This window comes from Phacochoerus africanus, chromosome 6, assembly GCF_016906955.1.
Source record: "Phacochoerus africanus isolate WHEZ1 chromosome 6, ROS_Pafr_v1, whole genome shotgun sequence".
NCBI classification, from domain to species: domain Eukaryota; kingdom Metazoa; phylum Chordata; class Mammalia; order Artiodactyla; family Suidae; genus Phacochoerus; species Phacochoerus africanus.
In genome coordinates, this window is record NC_062549.1 from 2,493,888 (window position 1) to 2,510,892 (window position 17,005).

Consider the following 17,005-nt stretch of genomic DNA (forward strand, 5'->3'; position numbering starts at 1 on the left):
TAAACCTGGCCCCAGGTGCCCCCCCCCCCAATCCTTGGGGAGCCGGGCTTGGGCTGATGTGCATTCCCCTGTCCTGCTCTGAGTGCAGGCTGGCTTAGGAAGGCGTAGGTGTAGTGCGGTTGCCTTTGCAGCTCCTGGTCCAGGCGAATGATTCAGATGTGGTGCCCAGGCGTGTCAGCATTTGGAAAGAGAACCTTTTCCTGTTTAATAATAATAACCTTAGGAATTAATTGTTCTCTGCCGTGGGGGCCGTCCTGGGTGCTTCAGGGGGGGCCGAGCCCCACGAGGGGCCATAGCAACCCCCCTCCTTGTGACAACCACGTGTCCCCAAGGGTGCAGATTGTCACTGGATGGGAACCATGGCCTTAAAATACCTTGACTGTACTTAGTACAGAGCTTTTAGCTGTCACTGAAGCGACTCTTAGCAGAGCCTTCTTTATTTCAGGCAGGCGTCTCAGGATGCACAGTGGGCCGGGGGTCATGGGACAGAACGGAAGGGTCGATGATTCTAACTGCGTCCTGCGGGTGTCTGAGAAAACTAGTTACTGTCGTTCCTGCCAGAAGCCTGGCTCTTCATACAGGCTTTCAAGACATGCACTTTCCGGGAGCTCCCGTCGTGGCGCAGCAGAAACGAATCCAACTAGGAACCATGAGGCTGTGGGTTCAATCCCCGGTCTTGCTCAGTGGATTAAGGATCCGACGTTGCCGTGAGCTGTGGTGTAGGCCAGCAGCTACAGCTCCGATTCGACCCCTGGCCTGGGAACCACAGGTACAGCCCTAAAAAGGACAAAAAAGACCAAAAAAAAAAAAAAAGTCTTGCACTTTCCTCACGTAAAAACGACCCATCTTATCTGGTGGGAAAAGATATCTAAAATTATTGACTGTTTTGGAGTTCCCATTGTGGCTCAGCAGGTTAAGAACTCGACTAGCATCCATGAGGTTGCAGGTTCGATCCCTGGCCTTGCTCAGTGGGTTAAGGATCTGGCATTGCCGTGAGCTGTGGTGTAGGCCAGCAGCTGTAGCTCCGATTCGACCCCTAGCCTGGAAAGCTCCATATGCTGTGGGTGTGGCCCTAAAAAGAAAAAAAAAAGACAAAATAAAATAAAACCGTTGACTGTTTTGGTATAAGAGCAACAGGTTGACTCAAAGGTGGTAAAGTTTAGTCTCGGGCCAGGAGTGGCTCGGAGACAGAGGTGGCATGAGAAGGGCGGGGTGGTGGTAACTGTTACCGCCGCTGTTTGTTTTGTTTACTTTGTATGTGTGAGAGGTTTTGTGATGATACGTTTTTAAAGAGACGGCAGGAGGATGACAGTTTGGAAACACCGGTTTTAACGGATGCTGATTACACGGTGGAGGACAGCCGGGAACGCGAGAGCCTGCCATGCGGAGTTGTAGTGAGACCGGGGTGTGGGTGTAAGAAGCCACTGTGTAGGAAGGATCCCGTGGACGTGTGGTTTCCCGGGGAGGTTTGGGGGAGGGGACAGGGGCACGAGAAAGCCCCACTTTGGTGGATGAGTGAGGTGGGGGCTCTGGACCCAAGGTCAGCTGCTCAGCCTTGCCAGCAGCCAGGCCAGGGACCCACCATCCCCGCTGGGGCTGAGGAAGGGAGTAAATGAAGCCTCCTCAATTTCTGGTCCTTTCTAGGCAGAGTGGGAGAAGGAGCTAGCCAAGGTCACCTTGGGTGAAGTGAATATTAACTGGAAATATTTTTATTGAAAGCAGTTGAAAATGGTTGGCAAGGAGTTCCCTGGTGGCTCAGTGGGTTAAGGATCTGATGTCACTGCTGTGGCTTGGGTCACTGCCATGGTGAGGGTTTGATCCGTGGCCCAGGGAACGTCCGTCTGCCACAGGTGTGGCTAAATAAATGTAAAAAGTGAGCAAGTCTGAAGTACAGGAAAAACATATATGAAAATGGTAAGCTACCAACCCACACACCTGCCTTCACCTAAAGTACAGTCGCTTTGCTACGATGTGGAGGGCACCAGCTGTGGGGTGGCTCGGACTGCCCGCGTCAGGAAGAGCGGGGGTGTTAACTGCCCCCTTGGTCCTGCCTTGCTGGGGGCGGGGCACTCTCCTAAAACCTTTCTAGGGGGGGCGTTTCTAATTAGCATCTCCACTTCCACACTTGACGGTGGTGTGTTCGTCCGGGTAGAGCCAACGTCCCGAAGCTGGGTCGTAGGCCCCAGGGTGGGGCACGGGGTCCAGGGCCGCTGGAGTGCCCTTTGCAGGCTGGGGTTGGCAGGCCCCACGACGTGGTGCTCCGTGTTTGGCCCGCAGGTTCATTTTCCCCCAGGGGCGCCCTCACCTGGAGTCCAGCGCCCGGAGGTGGCCTCTGAGCCCCCCTGCCCCCTCCCTGGGCCGGCTCCCCGCACCTGGGCCCCAGCACCAGCCCGCTGTCACTGGCCGAGGAGCATCGACGCCCAGCTCCCCCTGTCCCCTCCTCCAGCTTCTGTCCTGTCTCCTCCGCCCTCGCCCCAGGGTTGGTTCCATACGAGAAAATGATGTTTCTCTAGAAAAGGGGGGGCGGGTTCCGCAAGGTGAGCACGGGGGACAGAGGTCGTGGTCTCCCGCGTGGCGAGGGCCGCCCCACGGGCCGGGGCACCCGGGTCTCGGGTCGGAGGGCTGGGAGGCCGTGGGCCCGCGTCTGACCGGCGGGGCTCTTCCTCTCTTGCAGACCGCCAGTCCCTCGATGGGGAGCGACGGGTCACCTGTGTGTGTCACCTTCCCGCCTCTCCGTAGCAAGAAAAGGAGCTTCTGCACCTCTTCCCTCATGATGATGAAACTGGTATTAACTGAATGGCACTTATGGATTTTTAACTCTAATTCGCAGTAAGCCAGCAAGCCACATGCGTAATCCAACCAAAAATCGTTCTGTTTTGCCGCGCGCGTCTCGTCCGACTGGGAGAAGCTTCGAGCGACCGCCTGTACAAAGAGGAATCTAAGTTCTCGCTCCCCGAGGACCACCGCTGAGGCAGAAAGAGAAGACGTCCTAATTTATCCGTAAAGATATATGATAGTTTATTTATCTAGATAGAGTGCATATATATATATATTTTGGTGGTGATGAAAATGGCTCCGCAGAATGCCGACGCGGAATCTATGCAAGTTCAGGAGTTGCCCGTGGCCCTGCCGGACCTGAAGCCGGGAGGCACGGAGGCCGAGCCGCGGGACGAGACCATCAGCGAGGGCTCCATAGACCGCATCCCCGTGCGCCTGTGGGTGATGCACGGCGCCGTGATGTTTGGCCGGGAGTTCTGTTACGCCATGGAGACGGCGCTGGTCACGCCCATCCTCTTGCAGATCGGTGAGTGTGCCGGGTCCTGGCACAGCCTGAGCCCGTGGAGCACGTCCCCGGGGCCTGCCGGCCACCTGCCTTCGGGCTCCTCTCACGGCGGGCGGGGGCGGGGCCCCTCGGATGTTCCCGAGAATGAGTAGGATTCCGCCGGGTGGGTGTTGGGTGTTTGGGGGCGTGCGGCCGGCACCCTTCTTCAGCCTGGCCCCAGATGCCACCTCCCCCCCGCCACACGGTGCTCCCTGCTGCCCCCAGCCCTCTGGAGGCGGTCCCCGGCCGTGTCGCCCTGGCTGAGCCCCGGAGCCTCCCTGCCCCTTGGCTCAGATTGCTTCTCTGTAAAGCGAGGAGAGTTGCCGAGCAGAGTCCCCGGTTGGGTACGAGGCACACGCGTGCCTGGAGTGACGCCTGGCTGGGGAGGACCCTGAAGAATGCTGGTTCTTACTGTCATCCTGTTAGCGCCGTTATTACCAACTTAAATCCGAGTTTGTGGTGGACTTGAGGTGGCTGAATGGTGGCTCTTGCCAGAAATCCTGGGAGTCTCAGAAGTACACTCAGGTCCGCATACCAAGCCTGGTATGTCGAAACGCTGGCATCTCCTCGAAACGCTGGCATGCCGGGGACGCCACTGGGCAGGGGTGTCTTAGGCCCTAAAAATGTGTCAGAGTGTTTAATTTTCCCTGTTGTCTAAGGAGATTTTATAATCTGTAATTTTCCAAGAGATCTGGGTAGGGGGCTAAACTCATTTGAAAGCATGTTTCGTTCTAGAATTCCACACGTGCATGGTGAAATGTTTTTAAGCTCTGTTTATCTTGGCTGTTGTGGAAACATTTCTTTCTCTGAACAGGATAAGATGCTTCTTGTTCAGGGAGCACAAACCAAGGCGGCTGCCTTGCGATCAGTCAGGTGAGCGGGTGGCCCTGGTGCTGGGCAGTGCTGGCATCTGGAAGGGCATGGCAGGTCCCACCCCTGCCCCGCACCCTGTCCCCTGGCACCCAGATGAAGGGGCAGTGATGTGGTTGCTGTTTCCCGTAGGCTCTAGTTTTCACCCTGAGAGATGCGTGGGGCCCGACGTGGTGGCCCGCAGCCCTCAGGAGTTGAGAGCCTCTCCGGAGCCGTGGGGCGTGGAGCGCGGACGAGCTGGGCTCGCTCTGTCCTTCTTTCATCTGCGTCTTTACCGTCTCTGACTTGATCCCCCTCGCGCCCCTCGGGCGCCGCATGTGCCACGTCACCGAGGGCAGACAATCGCCACACCTGTCCCCGTGATGGCGGAGGCGGGAGTGACCCGGCCGTGAGGGGGAAGCGCCGGGCTGCTGGGCACGAGGCCCCGGCCTCCGGGCAGCAACACGGGAAGAGGCTCATTGAGCTTGGACCCCCAGACCTTCTTTGCGACCAGACCCCAGGGTGGGTACAAGCCAGTTGGCGCGGAGTTTTACCAAGCATTCCTCTTGTCCCTTTGATTTGCAGGGACGTGGGCTCGTGGGTTGAGGTCGTTCGGGAAGCAGCTGTCACTCAGCTCAGGTGGTTAGAGTCGGGTGCCATGATGGGACTGCCGGACCGCCCCTGACCGTTAGGGTGACAGACACCGAATCCAGAGCTTCTGATCACTGAGAAATACAGCGATGTCTGGAGGAGCGATCTGGGAGCCCGTCATCTCCCCGTCTCCTTAGCGATGGGTTATGTGTGTTACGGCGCGAACCTAGCGCGAACCCTAGCCCAGCACAGACCCTCGGAATTGCCCACCTTCGCGGCGGGGAGTCTCGGTGTCCCCACGACTTAGATTGCAGTGTTTGGCTTCGAGCATTCCATGCATTCCACGGGACTTGTGTCGCGTTTAGGTAATCCAGGATGGCATATGCTATATATTTTACCAGATAATACATGAAATGTAGCTTTTGGAAGCTGCAGGTATGTCTGTTCCACACACGTCTGTCCCAGAAATGACGGGGCCGTGGGAGAGTTGTCAGTGTCAGTGGCGGCGACAAGCCCACCTGAAGGGGGAGAGGTGACCCGTGTCTGTGGCCCTGAGCGCTGCACAGCTGGGCCAGCCCGGGAGCGGCCTCGCCGCCGCCGCAGAGGGTGTTTCTCGAGGTTGGAGGAACGGTCCTCGCTGAAGGGGCCTCTTAGACGGGCTTGGATTGCGTCCCGGCAACAGAAAGCTCAGTTGACTTCTCCGGCTGTTCTTTAATGGCACTCTCAGGGGCCACCTGGTGATCAGAACTTTCTTTCTTTTTTTTTGGCTTTTCCCCTTTTCCAGGACCACTTCCTGCGGCATATGGAGGTTCCCAGGCTAGGAGTCAAATCAGAGCTGTAGCCACCAGCCTACACCAGAGCCACAGCAACGCAGGATCCGAGCCGCATCTGCAACTTACATCACGGCTCACGGCAATGCCGGAATCTTAACCCACTGAGCAGGGCCAGGGACTGAACCCGCAACCTCATGGTTCCTAGTCAGCTTCATTAACCACTGCGCCATGACAGGAACTCCAAAATTTGTATTTTTTTGTTTGTTTTTTTTTCTGTCTTTTTAGGGCTGCACCCGCCAGAATTTTCTGATTGGAGTCAGTTTCGTAAGATGTAAAGTGTTTCTTTGTGCCTGGATTTTGTGTAGTAATAATTATTGAAGCTGGTATTGAGACAGTGATCTCCCACTTGGCTGGACAGTTTGACCCCCTTGGTAGAGGCCTACAGCTGTGCAGCCACCGCCACGATTAAGAGCAGACATTTCATCATCTCCAGAGGCTCCCTGGTGGCCCTCATGGCGTCCTCCCCGACCCGCAGCCACCTCCACCTGCCCCAGCCCTTTCCGAAATTCTTATAAACAGCAGTCACAGTGTATGTGCTCTGGTCTCTGACTTGGCCTAAGGCTTTTGGGGTCCATTCATCCGTCCTGCTGCCCTAACTAGTAGTCGTCCACTGGTGGACGCACCCCTCATCTCTCCTTGTTCATCAGCTGATGGACATGTGGGTTGTTTCCGTGCAGGGGCTGTTTTCTTTTTCTTTTTGTCTTTTTAGGGCCGAACCTATGGCATATGGATGTTCCCAGGTAGGGGTCGAATCGGAGTACAGCTGCCGGCCTGAACCACTGCCACAGCCACAGCCACACCAGATCCGAGCCGCATCTGTGACCTACACCACAGCTCACGGCAACGTGGGATCCTTAACCCACTGAGCGAGGCCAGGGATCCAACCTGCAACCTCATGGTTCCTGGTCGGATTTGTTTCCGCCGCGCCACGACGGGAACCCCTGGACGAGTGTTTTCTGTCTCATGAGTGGAGACCTGGAGTGGTGTGGCCGGATCACATGGCACGTGCAGGTTTACCTTTATTAAAACAGCCCGTTCCCTCCAGCATCGGGTGAGTTCCTGTTTCTCCACGTTCTTGACAACATTTGCATTTTCCTAACGGATGATGGCAGGAAGCATCTTTACATGCGCTTATTGGGTGTTTGATATCTTCTTAGGTGAGGTGTGTGTTCAGATTTTTGGCTGATATTTTAATCAGGTTGCTTGTCTTATTGATGGGTTGTAAGAGTGTTTTGTTAGTTTGTTTTATTTTGTTTTGGGCTGGGGATCAAACCTGAGCCACAGCCGTGACCATGCAGAATCCTTAACTGCTAGGCCACCAGGGAACTCCCAAGAGTTCTTAATAAAAGAAGTCCTTTATCAGATACATTTGCAAATGTTTCATCCCTTTTTAAAAAATTTTTATTATAGTTGATTTATAATATGTTAATTTCTGCTGTACAGCAAAGTGACCCAGTTGTATGTATATATATATTTTTTCATTTTCTTTTCCATGATCGTTGATTGCAGGATATTGAATTCAGTTCCCTGTGCTCTAGGGATGTCTGTTCCACACACATCTGTTGGACCTTGTTGTCTGTTCATCTTATATATGATAATCTGCCTCCACAGAGCTCCATTCCCAGTCCTTCCCTCTCACCCCTCCTCCCGCTTGGCAATGTGGCTTTCCTTTCTTAATGGAGCTTAAAAGCGAAAAATTTTAATTTACGTGAAATTTGGTATATCTTTTTTTTTCCCTTCTTTATTTATTTTTAGGGCCACACCTGCGGCATATGGAGGTTCCCAGGCTAGGGGTCGAATCGGAGCTGTAGCTGCCGGCCTGCATCACAGCCACGGCAGCTCGGGATCCGAGCCACGTCTATGACCTGCACCACAGCTCACGGCAACACCACATCATCATCAGCCCACTGGGCGAGGCCAGGGACCAGACCTGCAACCCCACGGCTCCTAGTTGGACTCGTTTCTGCTGCGCCATGATGGGAACTCTTTTATTCTTTGTTTTAAATAAAAAATCTTTGCCTGACCCAAGGTCATAACGATTTCCTTGTTTTCTTCGAGAGGTTTTATAGCTTTACGCTCACGTTTATACCCGGATCCATTTTGTATTAATTTTTATGCTCAGTAAGAGTTGAGAAGCCTCCCCCCGCCCCCCGGAGAAGGGGAAATCCAGCTGTTCAGCACCATTTATAAAGACTCTCCTTTCCCATTGAATTCAGCTCACGGCACCTTTGCTCAGAGTTAATTGACCATATGCATGAGTCTGTTTTTAGACTCTTTATTCTGTTCTGTTTATCTTTTATCTTCAATACCACAATGCATTAATTACTGTAGCTTTATAGTAGTTCTTGAGGTTGGGAAATACAGGTTCTCTGACTTTATTTTACCTTTTAAAACTTGTTTTTGCTGTTTTAGGTTTTGCATATTTTCACATAAATTTTCAAATTCGTTTATCAATTTCTACCAAAAAAGCCTGCTGCTGGATTATCGCTGGTGTTGTGTGGCATCTACCTGTTAGTTTCGAGAGAAGTGTCGTCTTGTACCGTGTCCTCCATTCTGTGAAGGCGCCGCGTCTTCACCGCATGCTCGGGTCTTAACTTTCCCAGGAATGTCTTGGAATTTCCAGCACAGAGGCCCATGCATATTTTTATAAGTTTATCCCCAAGTATTTAGTTATATCAAGATTATACTGGAGTTCCCGTCATGGTGCGGCAGAAACGAATCCAACTGGGGACCATGAGGTTTCGGGTTCAATCCCCGGCCTCGCTCAGTGGGTTAAGGATCCGGCGTTGCCATGAGCTGTGGTGTAGGTCACAGGTATGGCTCGGATCTGGCGTTGCTGTGGCTGTGGTGTAGGCTGGTGGTTACAGCTCTGATTTGACCCCTAGCCTGGGAACCTCCATATGCTGCAGGTGCGGCCTTAAAAAAAAAGAAAGATCCCCCCAAAAAGAAAAAGTTACACTGTTTTAACTTCGATTTCTGATTGTCAATCGCTGTATATAGTAGAAATGTAAAAATCTTTTTATATATTGTCCTTGCATCCACAGTCTTGCTAACTTTAGTCGTAGTTTTCAGTGTCTGTGATGTGTCGGCAGTGATGTTTCCTCTTTCTTGTTATTGGTAACTCGTATCTTCATTTTTTTTTTTTTGTCTTTTTGCCATTTCTTGGGCCGCTCCTGTGGCATATTGGAGGGTCCCAGGCTAGGGGTCCAATCGGAGCTGTAGCTGCCGGCCTGCAACACGGCATCCGAGCCGCGTCTGCAAACTTCACCACAGCTCACGGCAATGCCAGGTCCTTAACCCACTGAGCGAGGCCAGGGATCGAACCTGCAACCTCATGGTTCCTAGTCAGATTTGTTATCCACTGCGCCACAACGGGAACTCCGTATTTTCTCTTTTTTTAAATTTTTTGAGGCATAGTTGACTTACCGTATGTCAGGTGTACAGCGAAATGATTCGGTTAGCATATATCCTTTTTCAGACCCTTTTCCATTGTAGGTCATTACAAGATACTGAATGTGGTGGCCTGTGCTTTCCAGTCGCTCTATATTTACTTTATAAGTGTAGTATAAAGTAGCATCTCTCTCTTAATCCCAAATTCCTTATTTACCCCCCATTCCCCTTTGGTAACCATCCGTTTGTTTCTCTGTCCGTGAGTCTGTTTCTGTTTCATAAATAAGCTCATTTATATCATTTTTTTTAGATTCTGCGTATAAGTGGTAACATACAGTATTTGTCTTTCTCTGAATTCCCTTAGCACCATAATCTCTAGACATCTGTTTCTTGATCAGTCTGGATAAAGTCTTGTCATGTTTATTGATCTTTTTGAAGACCTGGCTTTTTATTTTGTTGATTTCTCTATTGTTTGTCTACCTCCCTTTTCATTAAATATGCTCTTCATTTTCCTCTTCTGCCTACTTTGGTTTTAATTTGCCCTTTTTCTAGTTACTTAGGGTCACGCTTCTAGCATTGTTTTTTAGATTTTCCCTTCCTGATAAAATCACTTATGAGAGAATTTTTATTTCTAATAAATAAAATTACTGTTACCCAGAGGGGTCTGAGTGCGCGTAGACGGGACCCCAAAGACGCCCGGGGTGCCTGCCGTGGTCGCAGCCTGGGGGCCCCCCGGGTGCCCACGGCCTCATGTTCGTGGCCTGGCGCAGCTCCTCCTCTTGCAGCGTTTCTTCTGACTACCAGCCTGCACCTGCCGCGAGGGCATGTCGCTTCTCTGACTAGGTTACAGGTGGTCGTGACCTCCAGCTGTCACCGTCATGACCTCCAGCTGTCGGAGACGCTCTCTCGCCCTCTTGGCTTTTACACTTTGGTGAGTCACGCTGTCCTCTTGGAGAGACGTGTGTGGCTGGGGGCTGAGGGAGGCCTCCAGCCTCTGGCCGGAGGGCTCTGAGGGGCTCCGTCCAGGCGCCTCCCTCCAAGGAGCCGCATCCTCCCGCGTCAGCCAGGTGAGCGCAACTGCAGGCCTTCCCCTCTCAGAGCCACAGCCCCAGCCCAGCCGGCCCGGATTCCTGACCCGGATCCTGACCCGTAGCAGCTGTGAGACAGTAGATGCTCTGGGCCGCCGCGCGGTGCGTGACTGGTTACCCGGCAGTGGGTAGCGATGCACCTGCCATGGTAGCGCTTTGGCCACGCTCTCCCCCGTCGTCTTTTGCGACATTCAGTGTGTTCCCCGTTACCTGAACAGTCAACTGGGCCTTTCCGTCGTCATCCTAAGTGTCATTCTCAGTTGTGTGTTTTTGTTTTGTAAACTTAAGTCTCTGGGCTTTTGTTTTTGGTGGCAAGTGGTCTCCTGTGAGCCTCATGGGCTGACAGCAGCCGTGGCGGGCCTGTCCCTCTCCATTGCCGGCTGATGGGGCCCTTCTTTTGTCATGTTCTGTGAAGGAGGCTGGAGGATGCGGTGCCCACCCGCCTGCCGCCTCTCCCCTCTGACCCTGGAGCCGGGAGTCGCTGGGCCCGCCCACCTGCTGGTGGCTTGGGCACGTGTCCTGGCGGCAGGGTGTTGGGGGGTAATCACCTGCTCTTTCATAGAGGGGGGTAATTTGGTGAGGCACCGTCCACTCGTGTTTGCTGGCCCCCTGTGACGTGTTGTCCCCCCAACAACATGCATAGCAGGGACACCTTGGTGTCCTGTTCATGGGAGGCTCTGCCTTGGGGGGGCCTTTGCCCGGCCAGGTGGGGACCTGAATTCAGGGCTCCTGATTCCAAGTGACACCTTTTTCTGAAAGAGCCTCTAGCACAGGCTAGTGGTTTTTGTTTGCTGGTTGGGTTTCTTTTCTGTCGCTGGTGGTCAGAACCGGGATTGCCTTATTCCTCAGTGGCAGCGGGCGATGCAGAATTGCTGGGCCCGGGCAGGAGGGCTCTGAGATGGCAGGGGAGGAGGTGGGCGTGACCTCTGGTCGGCTCGGAGGGGACACCGACCTCCATGGGAGACACGGGTCTGCAGTCCCGTGTGTGGAGCTGGCCTGCTGCAACCAGCCCGGCTCTAAATCCTCGCCATGGCGTTTTCACCAAGTTCAGAACTCAGAGGTCACGATAGTGTAGACGGTGAGGTTCCCATCCCTGACACCTGGTCCTGTGCCCAGAGGCAGCTGGTTCCTTTTTTTTTTTTCTCTCTCTTTTGAAAATTACTCAATGGATTTTATTGCATTTGTAGTCGCATGGTGATCGTCACGACCCAAGTTTACAGCATGTCCATCCCGCACCCCAAATTTGTGTCTCCTTTGGAAACCACAAATTTTTCAAAGTCTGTGAGTCAGTCTCTGTTCTGCAAAGAGGTTCAGTCTGTCCTTTTTTCAGATTCCACATACCAGTGAAAGCGTTTGATGTTGGTGTCTCATTGTCTGGCTGACTCCACTTAGCATGATAATTTCTGGGTCCATCCATGTTGCAAAAAACGCAACATGGTATTTCATTCCTTTGAATGGCTGAGTGATATTCCACTGTGTATATGTACCACATCTTCTGGATCCACTCCTCTGTCGATGGGCATTGAGGTTGCTTCCATGTCTTGGCTATTGCACAGAGTGCTGCAGCCAACACTGGAGTGCATGTATTTTTGTGAGTCATGGTTTTCTCTGGGTAGATGCCCAGGGGTGGGATTGCTGGGTCAAGTGGTTGTTCTCTTTTTAGTTTTCTGAGGCATCTCCATGCTGTTTTCCACAGTGGTTGCACCAAGGTACATTCCCACCAGCAGTATAAGAGGGTTCCCTTTTCTCCACACCCTCTCCTGCACTTACTGTTTGGAGACTTTTGACGATGACGGTTGACAGCTGGTTTCTTGCACCTCCTTCTGGAGGTTTCCTACCTGGGTGACACACGAGACAAACAGCTCTGTGCCTTGTCACTGTCCCCAGCAGCAGCACAGAGCACACAGAGCAGACAGAGAACCCAGGTCCAGGTCCAAGCAGAGAGCCCGTGGGTCTCTCAGGCTGTGGCTGCATCCCCTGTGGAAGCGCCCTCCCCGCTCCACCCCCAGGGCTGATCCATGCTCTGTCACCTCCGCCTCATTCTGAGAGGCCGCATCTCCTCTGTACAAGAGATTCCCAGCCAGTCATCAAACATCGCAGCTTTTGGAGGATACGTTAAAAATCTGTGTGTTCTTAGGCTCCAGACTCAGAGCCAAATGAAGATCAGAGTAGCACCTAGAAATTGCTGTTTTATTACTTCTGGTAAGACCCACAAACTTGCGGTGAAGACAAGGGTAGGGGGATGACATGCTGGGGGCTGGTGGCCCAGGGGCCCCCAGGGGGGCATAGCAGTGTCCCTGCCTGCTCCCTGCAGGGCCAGTGGTCTGAGGGCGAAGGAGGGGCTGCTGGAAGCTTCTGCAGACCCACCTCTGCTGTGTGCCCAGCACTGGAGGTAGGTACCCATATGCACGGTGCATGTGTGTGTGCATCTGTGCAAACGTGCATGTATGTGTGTATACGTGTGCATGTGTGCATGTGTGTGTACGTGTGCGTGTGTGCGCACATGGGTGTGCATGTGCATACGTATGTGTGTGTGTGCATTTGTGTGTAGCTGATGGATCTGGCCTCTCAGCCTTAGGGTCAGGTGGGAACCTGACCCCCCCTTGCAGGTGTCTAGGCACAGCCTGCCCAGGGCCCCAGCAGACCTGAGGGCAGCGGGCGGCTCCTGCCGGAGGTCTGTTCCCAGACAGCCTTTTCCCCTGGGAACGAGACCCCCCCCCCCTCCATTGTTCCTCTCCGGGTTCAGGAAGCGTCCTCGAGGGAAAAGGAACTCACAGGAAGAAGCAGGTCCCTCGGCTCCTGCTGGGGGGGCGGCGGGGGTGCCGTGGCGTCTGGGAGCGATGGAGTGTGTGCAGGTTATTCTGCGGGAAGGTCCTTCAGGCAGGATGAGACTGCATTTTGTGTATGTCTGTTGTTCAAAAACACGCTAGGCTTTCCCCCTTCGCGTCTTAGCATAACGTGAACCAAGGCTCCTGGGATGTGAGCTCCTGGAACCGGAAGTTCACCTGTTCTTCCTGGGGAAAAGCCTACCCTTTAAAACCTGCCTTCACGCACTCAAAGCTCAAGGGCCCTAAGTGCCAGCCCTTTGCCTCCACTTCCTGGGTCGTTGAGGTCAGCGCCCGCGGCAGGAGCGGGGTAGGAATGTGACCTTGGCCTGGCCTGCAACCTCCAGCCACCCGCCCAGTCAACACCCTTCTGCGGGCCAGGCGCCGTCCCTGTCCTGGGAGCGCGAGGTCACAGCCCAGCCCTCCCAGCAACTCCACGCCGATGAGTCACGGTTAGCGTTGGAATCCATGGGGTGTCCCCTGCAGCCCCCTTGTGTGAGCAGAGCTGTTGCTGGCGGCCTTCCTCAGGATGCATGGACTGTGTACTTCCAGTGGGCGGCTTCCCCCCAGAAGGACGTGCCCAGCTCGGATACACTTGCCACCTTCCTGGGGACCCCTTTGCGTGTAGTGACGCCCCAGGGGCCTTCCGCACGGAGCTCTTCTGTGTGGTTTTCCTGTTTTGTCGGAGCAGGCCCAGCACTGCCTTTGTGCCGGGAGAGTTCCTAAGGCTCACCTGCCCTGCTTCCCGCGGGTCACTGGCACCCCGTTACTGCACGAAGCTGCATCATTTGAGGGCTGTTGTAAAGAATCAGGTGACCACCTCGCCTGAAGAAGGGACAGCTTGGGGAGGCGGGAGGCCTCATCCCTTGAAGGCCTGGAAAAGGGGCAGAGTGGTGGGGGCGTGAGCAGCGGCTCTGGGGGCCACAGCCCGGGGAGGGAGACACCGCTCAGACACCCCGCGAGGACACTTGCTGTCCCAGGGGGCAGGGAGTCCAGAGGCGTCGATTCTGTGCCCGTCGCAGAAGCAGTGCTCACCAGGGCATGGGGCCCTCCCCGCCTGGGGGTTGGGTCCCTGGGCTGAGAACAGCTCAGAGGGATCGAATTTGAATTCTGCACTGGGGCCTCCGTGTTTCTGCAGCAGCTGGAAAGAGCACATTCGGCCGTCCTCCTTCAGGGCTGGTTGCCGAGTTGAGCTTCTTATCAGGCAGGCCTTTTCACGTCCCCGGAAACTGGGGCCGGACAGGCCTGGGAGAGTCTTCTCAGAAGCCTCTCTTGGGCTGCGTTTCCCACGGGACCGCCCAGCCTGCACTTGGATTTGGTGGCCTGTCTGCAGGTGCCTGGAGCGGAGGCAGGTCTGCTCTGCCCCCCAGGGCCTCCCAGTGTTCGGGAGGGGCGCCCAGGCTCCTTGCAGTGGGGACGTGGGAGACGCCTGTCCTTGTGTAGAGAGCTCCGGGCTCCGCGTCATCACGGTCCCGCCAGAGCGCCAGCGAGCGAGGGGACAGGTGCGCCCACGGGGCTGGAGGGGCTGCGGGGCGGGGGGGGGGCACGTTAACGGCCCCCAGGGACGGCCCTTCAGAGACATGAGCCTTAAATGAAACAAGGCGGCTGCAGAAGGACGCACCCTGGCTCGATTCCACCTAGACGAAGGATCAGGAGGCGTCGGAGCCATGGACACGGGAGGAGCAGGTGGGGGCTAGGAGCGGGCGCCGAGTTGGGGCTTTGCCAGGTGAAAGTCCTGTGGGGCTGGGTGGTGACGGCTGCACAGCACGGTCAGTGTCCCTCAGTCCCGGAGCCAAGCCCTTGGAAAGCGTTAGCGTGGCGACCTCTTTGGGATGCGTGTCTCACCCAGATTTGTTAAATGTGAGAAAAAGTCGGGGGGGCCTCACCGCGGAAGATCCGACTGAAGAGTGGATTTCCTGCGGGCCAGAGACTGAGGAAGCCTGAAGGGTGACACATGGCCCGGGCCGGGAGGGGGCCGCCCCCCCCCCCCCGCCCCCAGCCAGTGAAAGCGCTTTCCAGACCCGGGCACGTGGTGTCCGCTCCCGGGAGGCCTGACCTGAAGGCCCACCCAGGCCAGGGGACCCTCGCGGTGGCTCCAGACATACAGGCAGCGCACCGGGGGCACAGGCACGTAAACAGGCAGGTGTTCGTCCGAGTCTCCCGAATTTTGACCGAAATAATTGAAAAGCTGCTGTGCGGGGCCGTTTTGTTTGGATTGGGAAGTCTGGATTTCCTTGTGTTTCAGATCATTGTATTTTAGAAACAATGAAATGTCAGCTGCAGTCCTTTTTCCCAAGGAATTATGTGCCTGTTATTCTTTCATCAACCGCTTATTGAGCACCTACCAGGTGCCAGGCATGGTGCCAGGTGCCCTAGAGGGGCCGGAGCAGCCTGCGGGACAGCGGGGCCACGTCATGACAGGGCCGTTGACTTGGGAGCGCTCGTGGGAACGCTGGCGCCCTGGTTCCCAGGATCGAATGGCTCCAGGTCAGGGTCAGCCTGGAGGGAGGTCAGCTCTTCTGTGAGCCAGGCTGGGCCGGGCCAGGCCGGGTGCCCGCCAGGCCTGGGGTGAGGTCTGGAGGAGGAAGGCTCTGTAGGAGGGGGGCATCGGGGACACTAGGATCAGGACGGGGGCAGCGGTGGGCCCGAAAGAGCAGGCAGGGCGTGGGGAGGCTGTGGAGAGGAGGGGGCGGGGGCCTCCTGGGCGCAGACAGAACAGGGGTCAGTGAGTGGAGGGGACCCAGCCCAGGGAAGGCCATGGCCTGGCAGGGAGAGGCCTAGAGGACAGGCAGGCGGTGGCTGAGTCTGCAGGGCCCCCGAAGGGCTTGAGCTCGGGGTGGAGATCTGCCCGGATCCCATCACAAGAGGCCTTTGTGCCATGCCAAGGAGGTGACTTTGGGAGAAACCTGAGCGCTTCCGCTCTTTTCCAGCACTGCGCACACGGGCACTGGTAGAGCAAGAAGGGTTTTGAGAAGTCTTAGCAGTAAGTAATGTCTTACATTGTAGCTGTTTCCAAACATGCTAGGCCGTTAGAGTTTTCAGTCAGAGGAACAGAACGTGAAGCACGTACAGTCGGCCCTCCAGGTGACACATCCCTGCGGGTCCCACCAACGGCACATGGAAAATACTCAAGAAGTTCCCAGAAGGTTCCAAAAAGCGAACCTGGAATTTGCTGTGCCAGCAACTGTTTAGAGAGCACGCACGTTGCATTGGTGTTATCAGCACCCTAGAGATGATTCTAAAATACAGGAGGACGTGCCTCGGTCATACGCACATGCTCCACCGTTGTCTATGGAGGACTCGAGCATCTGTGGAAATCCGAGGGGGCCCTGGAGCCAGCCTGCGGGCCCTGGGGGTGACAGTACACGCCTGGGTTGAAGAGGACAGAAGAAATCCTATCAGTTCCTCCTGCGGAAAGTGATCACTTAACTTTCTAGTGAAAGCTAAAGAGACGTTAAACTCTATCAAGACGTTGCAAATGTGTGTTAAAATGCTAAGACAAGATGCCAGGTAGCCCAGAGACAGAGACGGGATTCGGGGTGACCCGTGACCTCCATGCACGGTGGGCCTTGCGCCCCTTCCTCTGGGAGTCTGGCCCCGAGGGGCCCTGGCTGTTCCTCAAGACAGGAGTTCTCCTGGAATCCTCTGTAAATGTTTAATATTTTCCTTGAATATGTCTCAAAACGAAAATTATAATCACAGACAGGTTTTTTTTAATGGCAAGTTTTAGAACAAATGCTCTCTTTGCTCTTAAAAAAAAAAAAAAATCAGGAGTTCCCGTCGTGGCGCAGTGGTTAACGAATCCGACTAGGAACCATGAGGTTGCGGGTTCGGTCCCTGCCCTTGCTCAGTGGGTTAACGATCTGGCGTTGCCGTGAGCTGTGGTGTAGGTTGCAGACGCGGCTCGGATCCCACGTTGCTGTGGCTCTGGCGTAGGCTGGAGACTACAGCTCCGATTCAACCCCTAGCCTGGGAACCTCCATATGCTGCGGGAGCGGCCCAAGAAATAGCAACAACAATAACAACAACAACAACAACAAAAGACAAAAGCAAAAAAAAATCACCATAGAATGTGTCCACCAGCAAAATATTTCCCAGATGATGGTA

At 54.8% G+C, this 17,005-nt stretch overlaps 1 protein-coding gene across 3 annotated transcripts in view; it reads left to right on the forward strand.

Annotated features, from left to right (window-relative positions):
* The window catches only part of SLC45A4 (solute carrier family 45 member 4), a 79,556-nt gene that overhangs the window by 37,845 nt on the left and 24,706 nt on the right, over positions 1 to 17,005 (forward strand). For all 3 annotated transcript variants that reach the window (XM_047783146.1, XM_047783145.1, XM_047783147.1), the window contains exon 2: positions 2,675 to 3,304. In XM_047783146.1, the coding sequence (XP_047639102.1) occupies positions 3,064 to 3,304 (241 nt within the window). In that variant the 5' untranslated portion in view covers positions 2,675 to 3,063. The remainder of the gene's footprint in view (positions 1 to 2,674; positions 3,305 to 17,005) is intronic.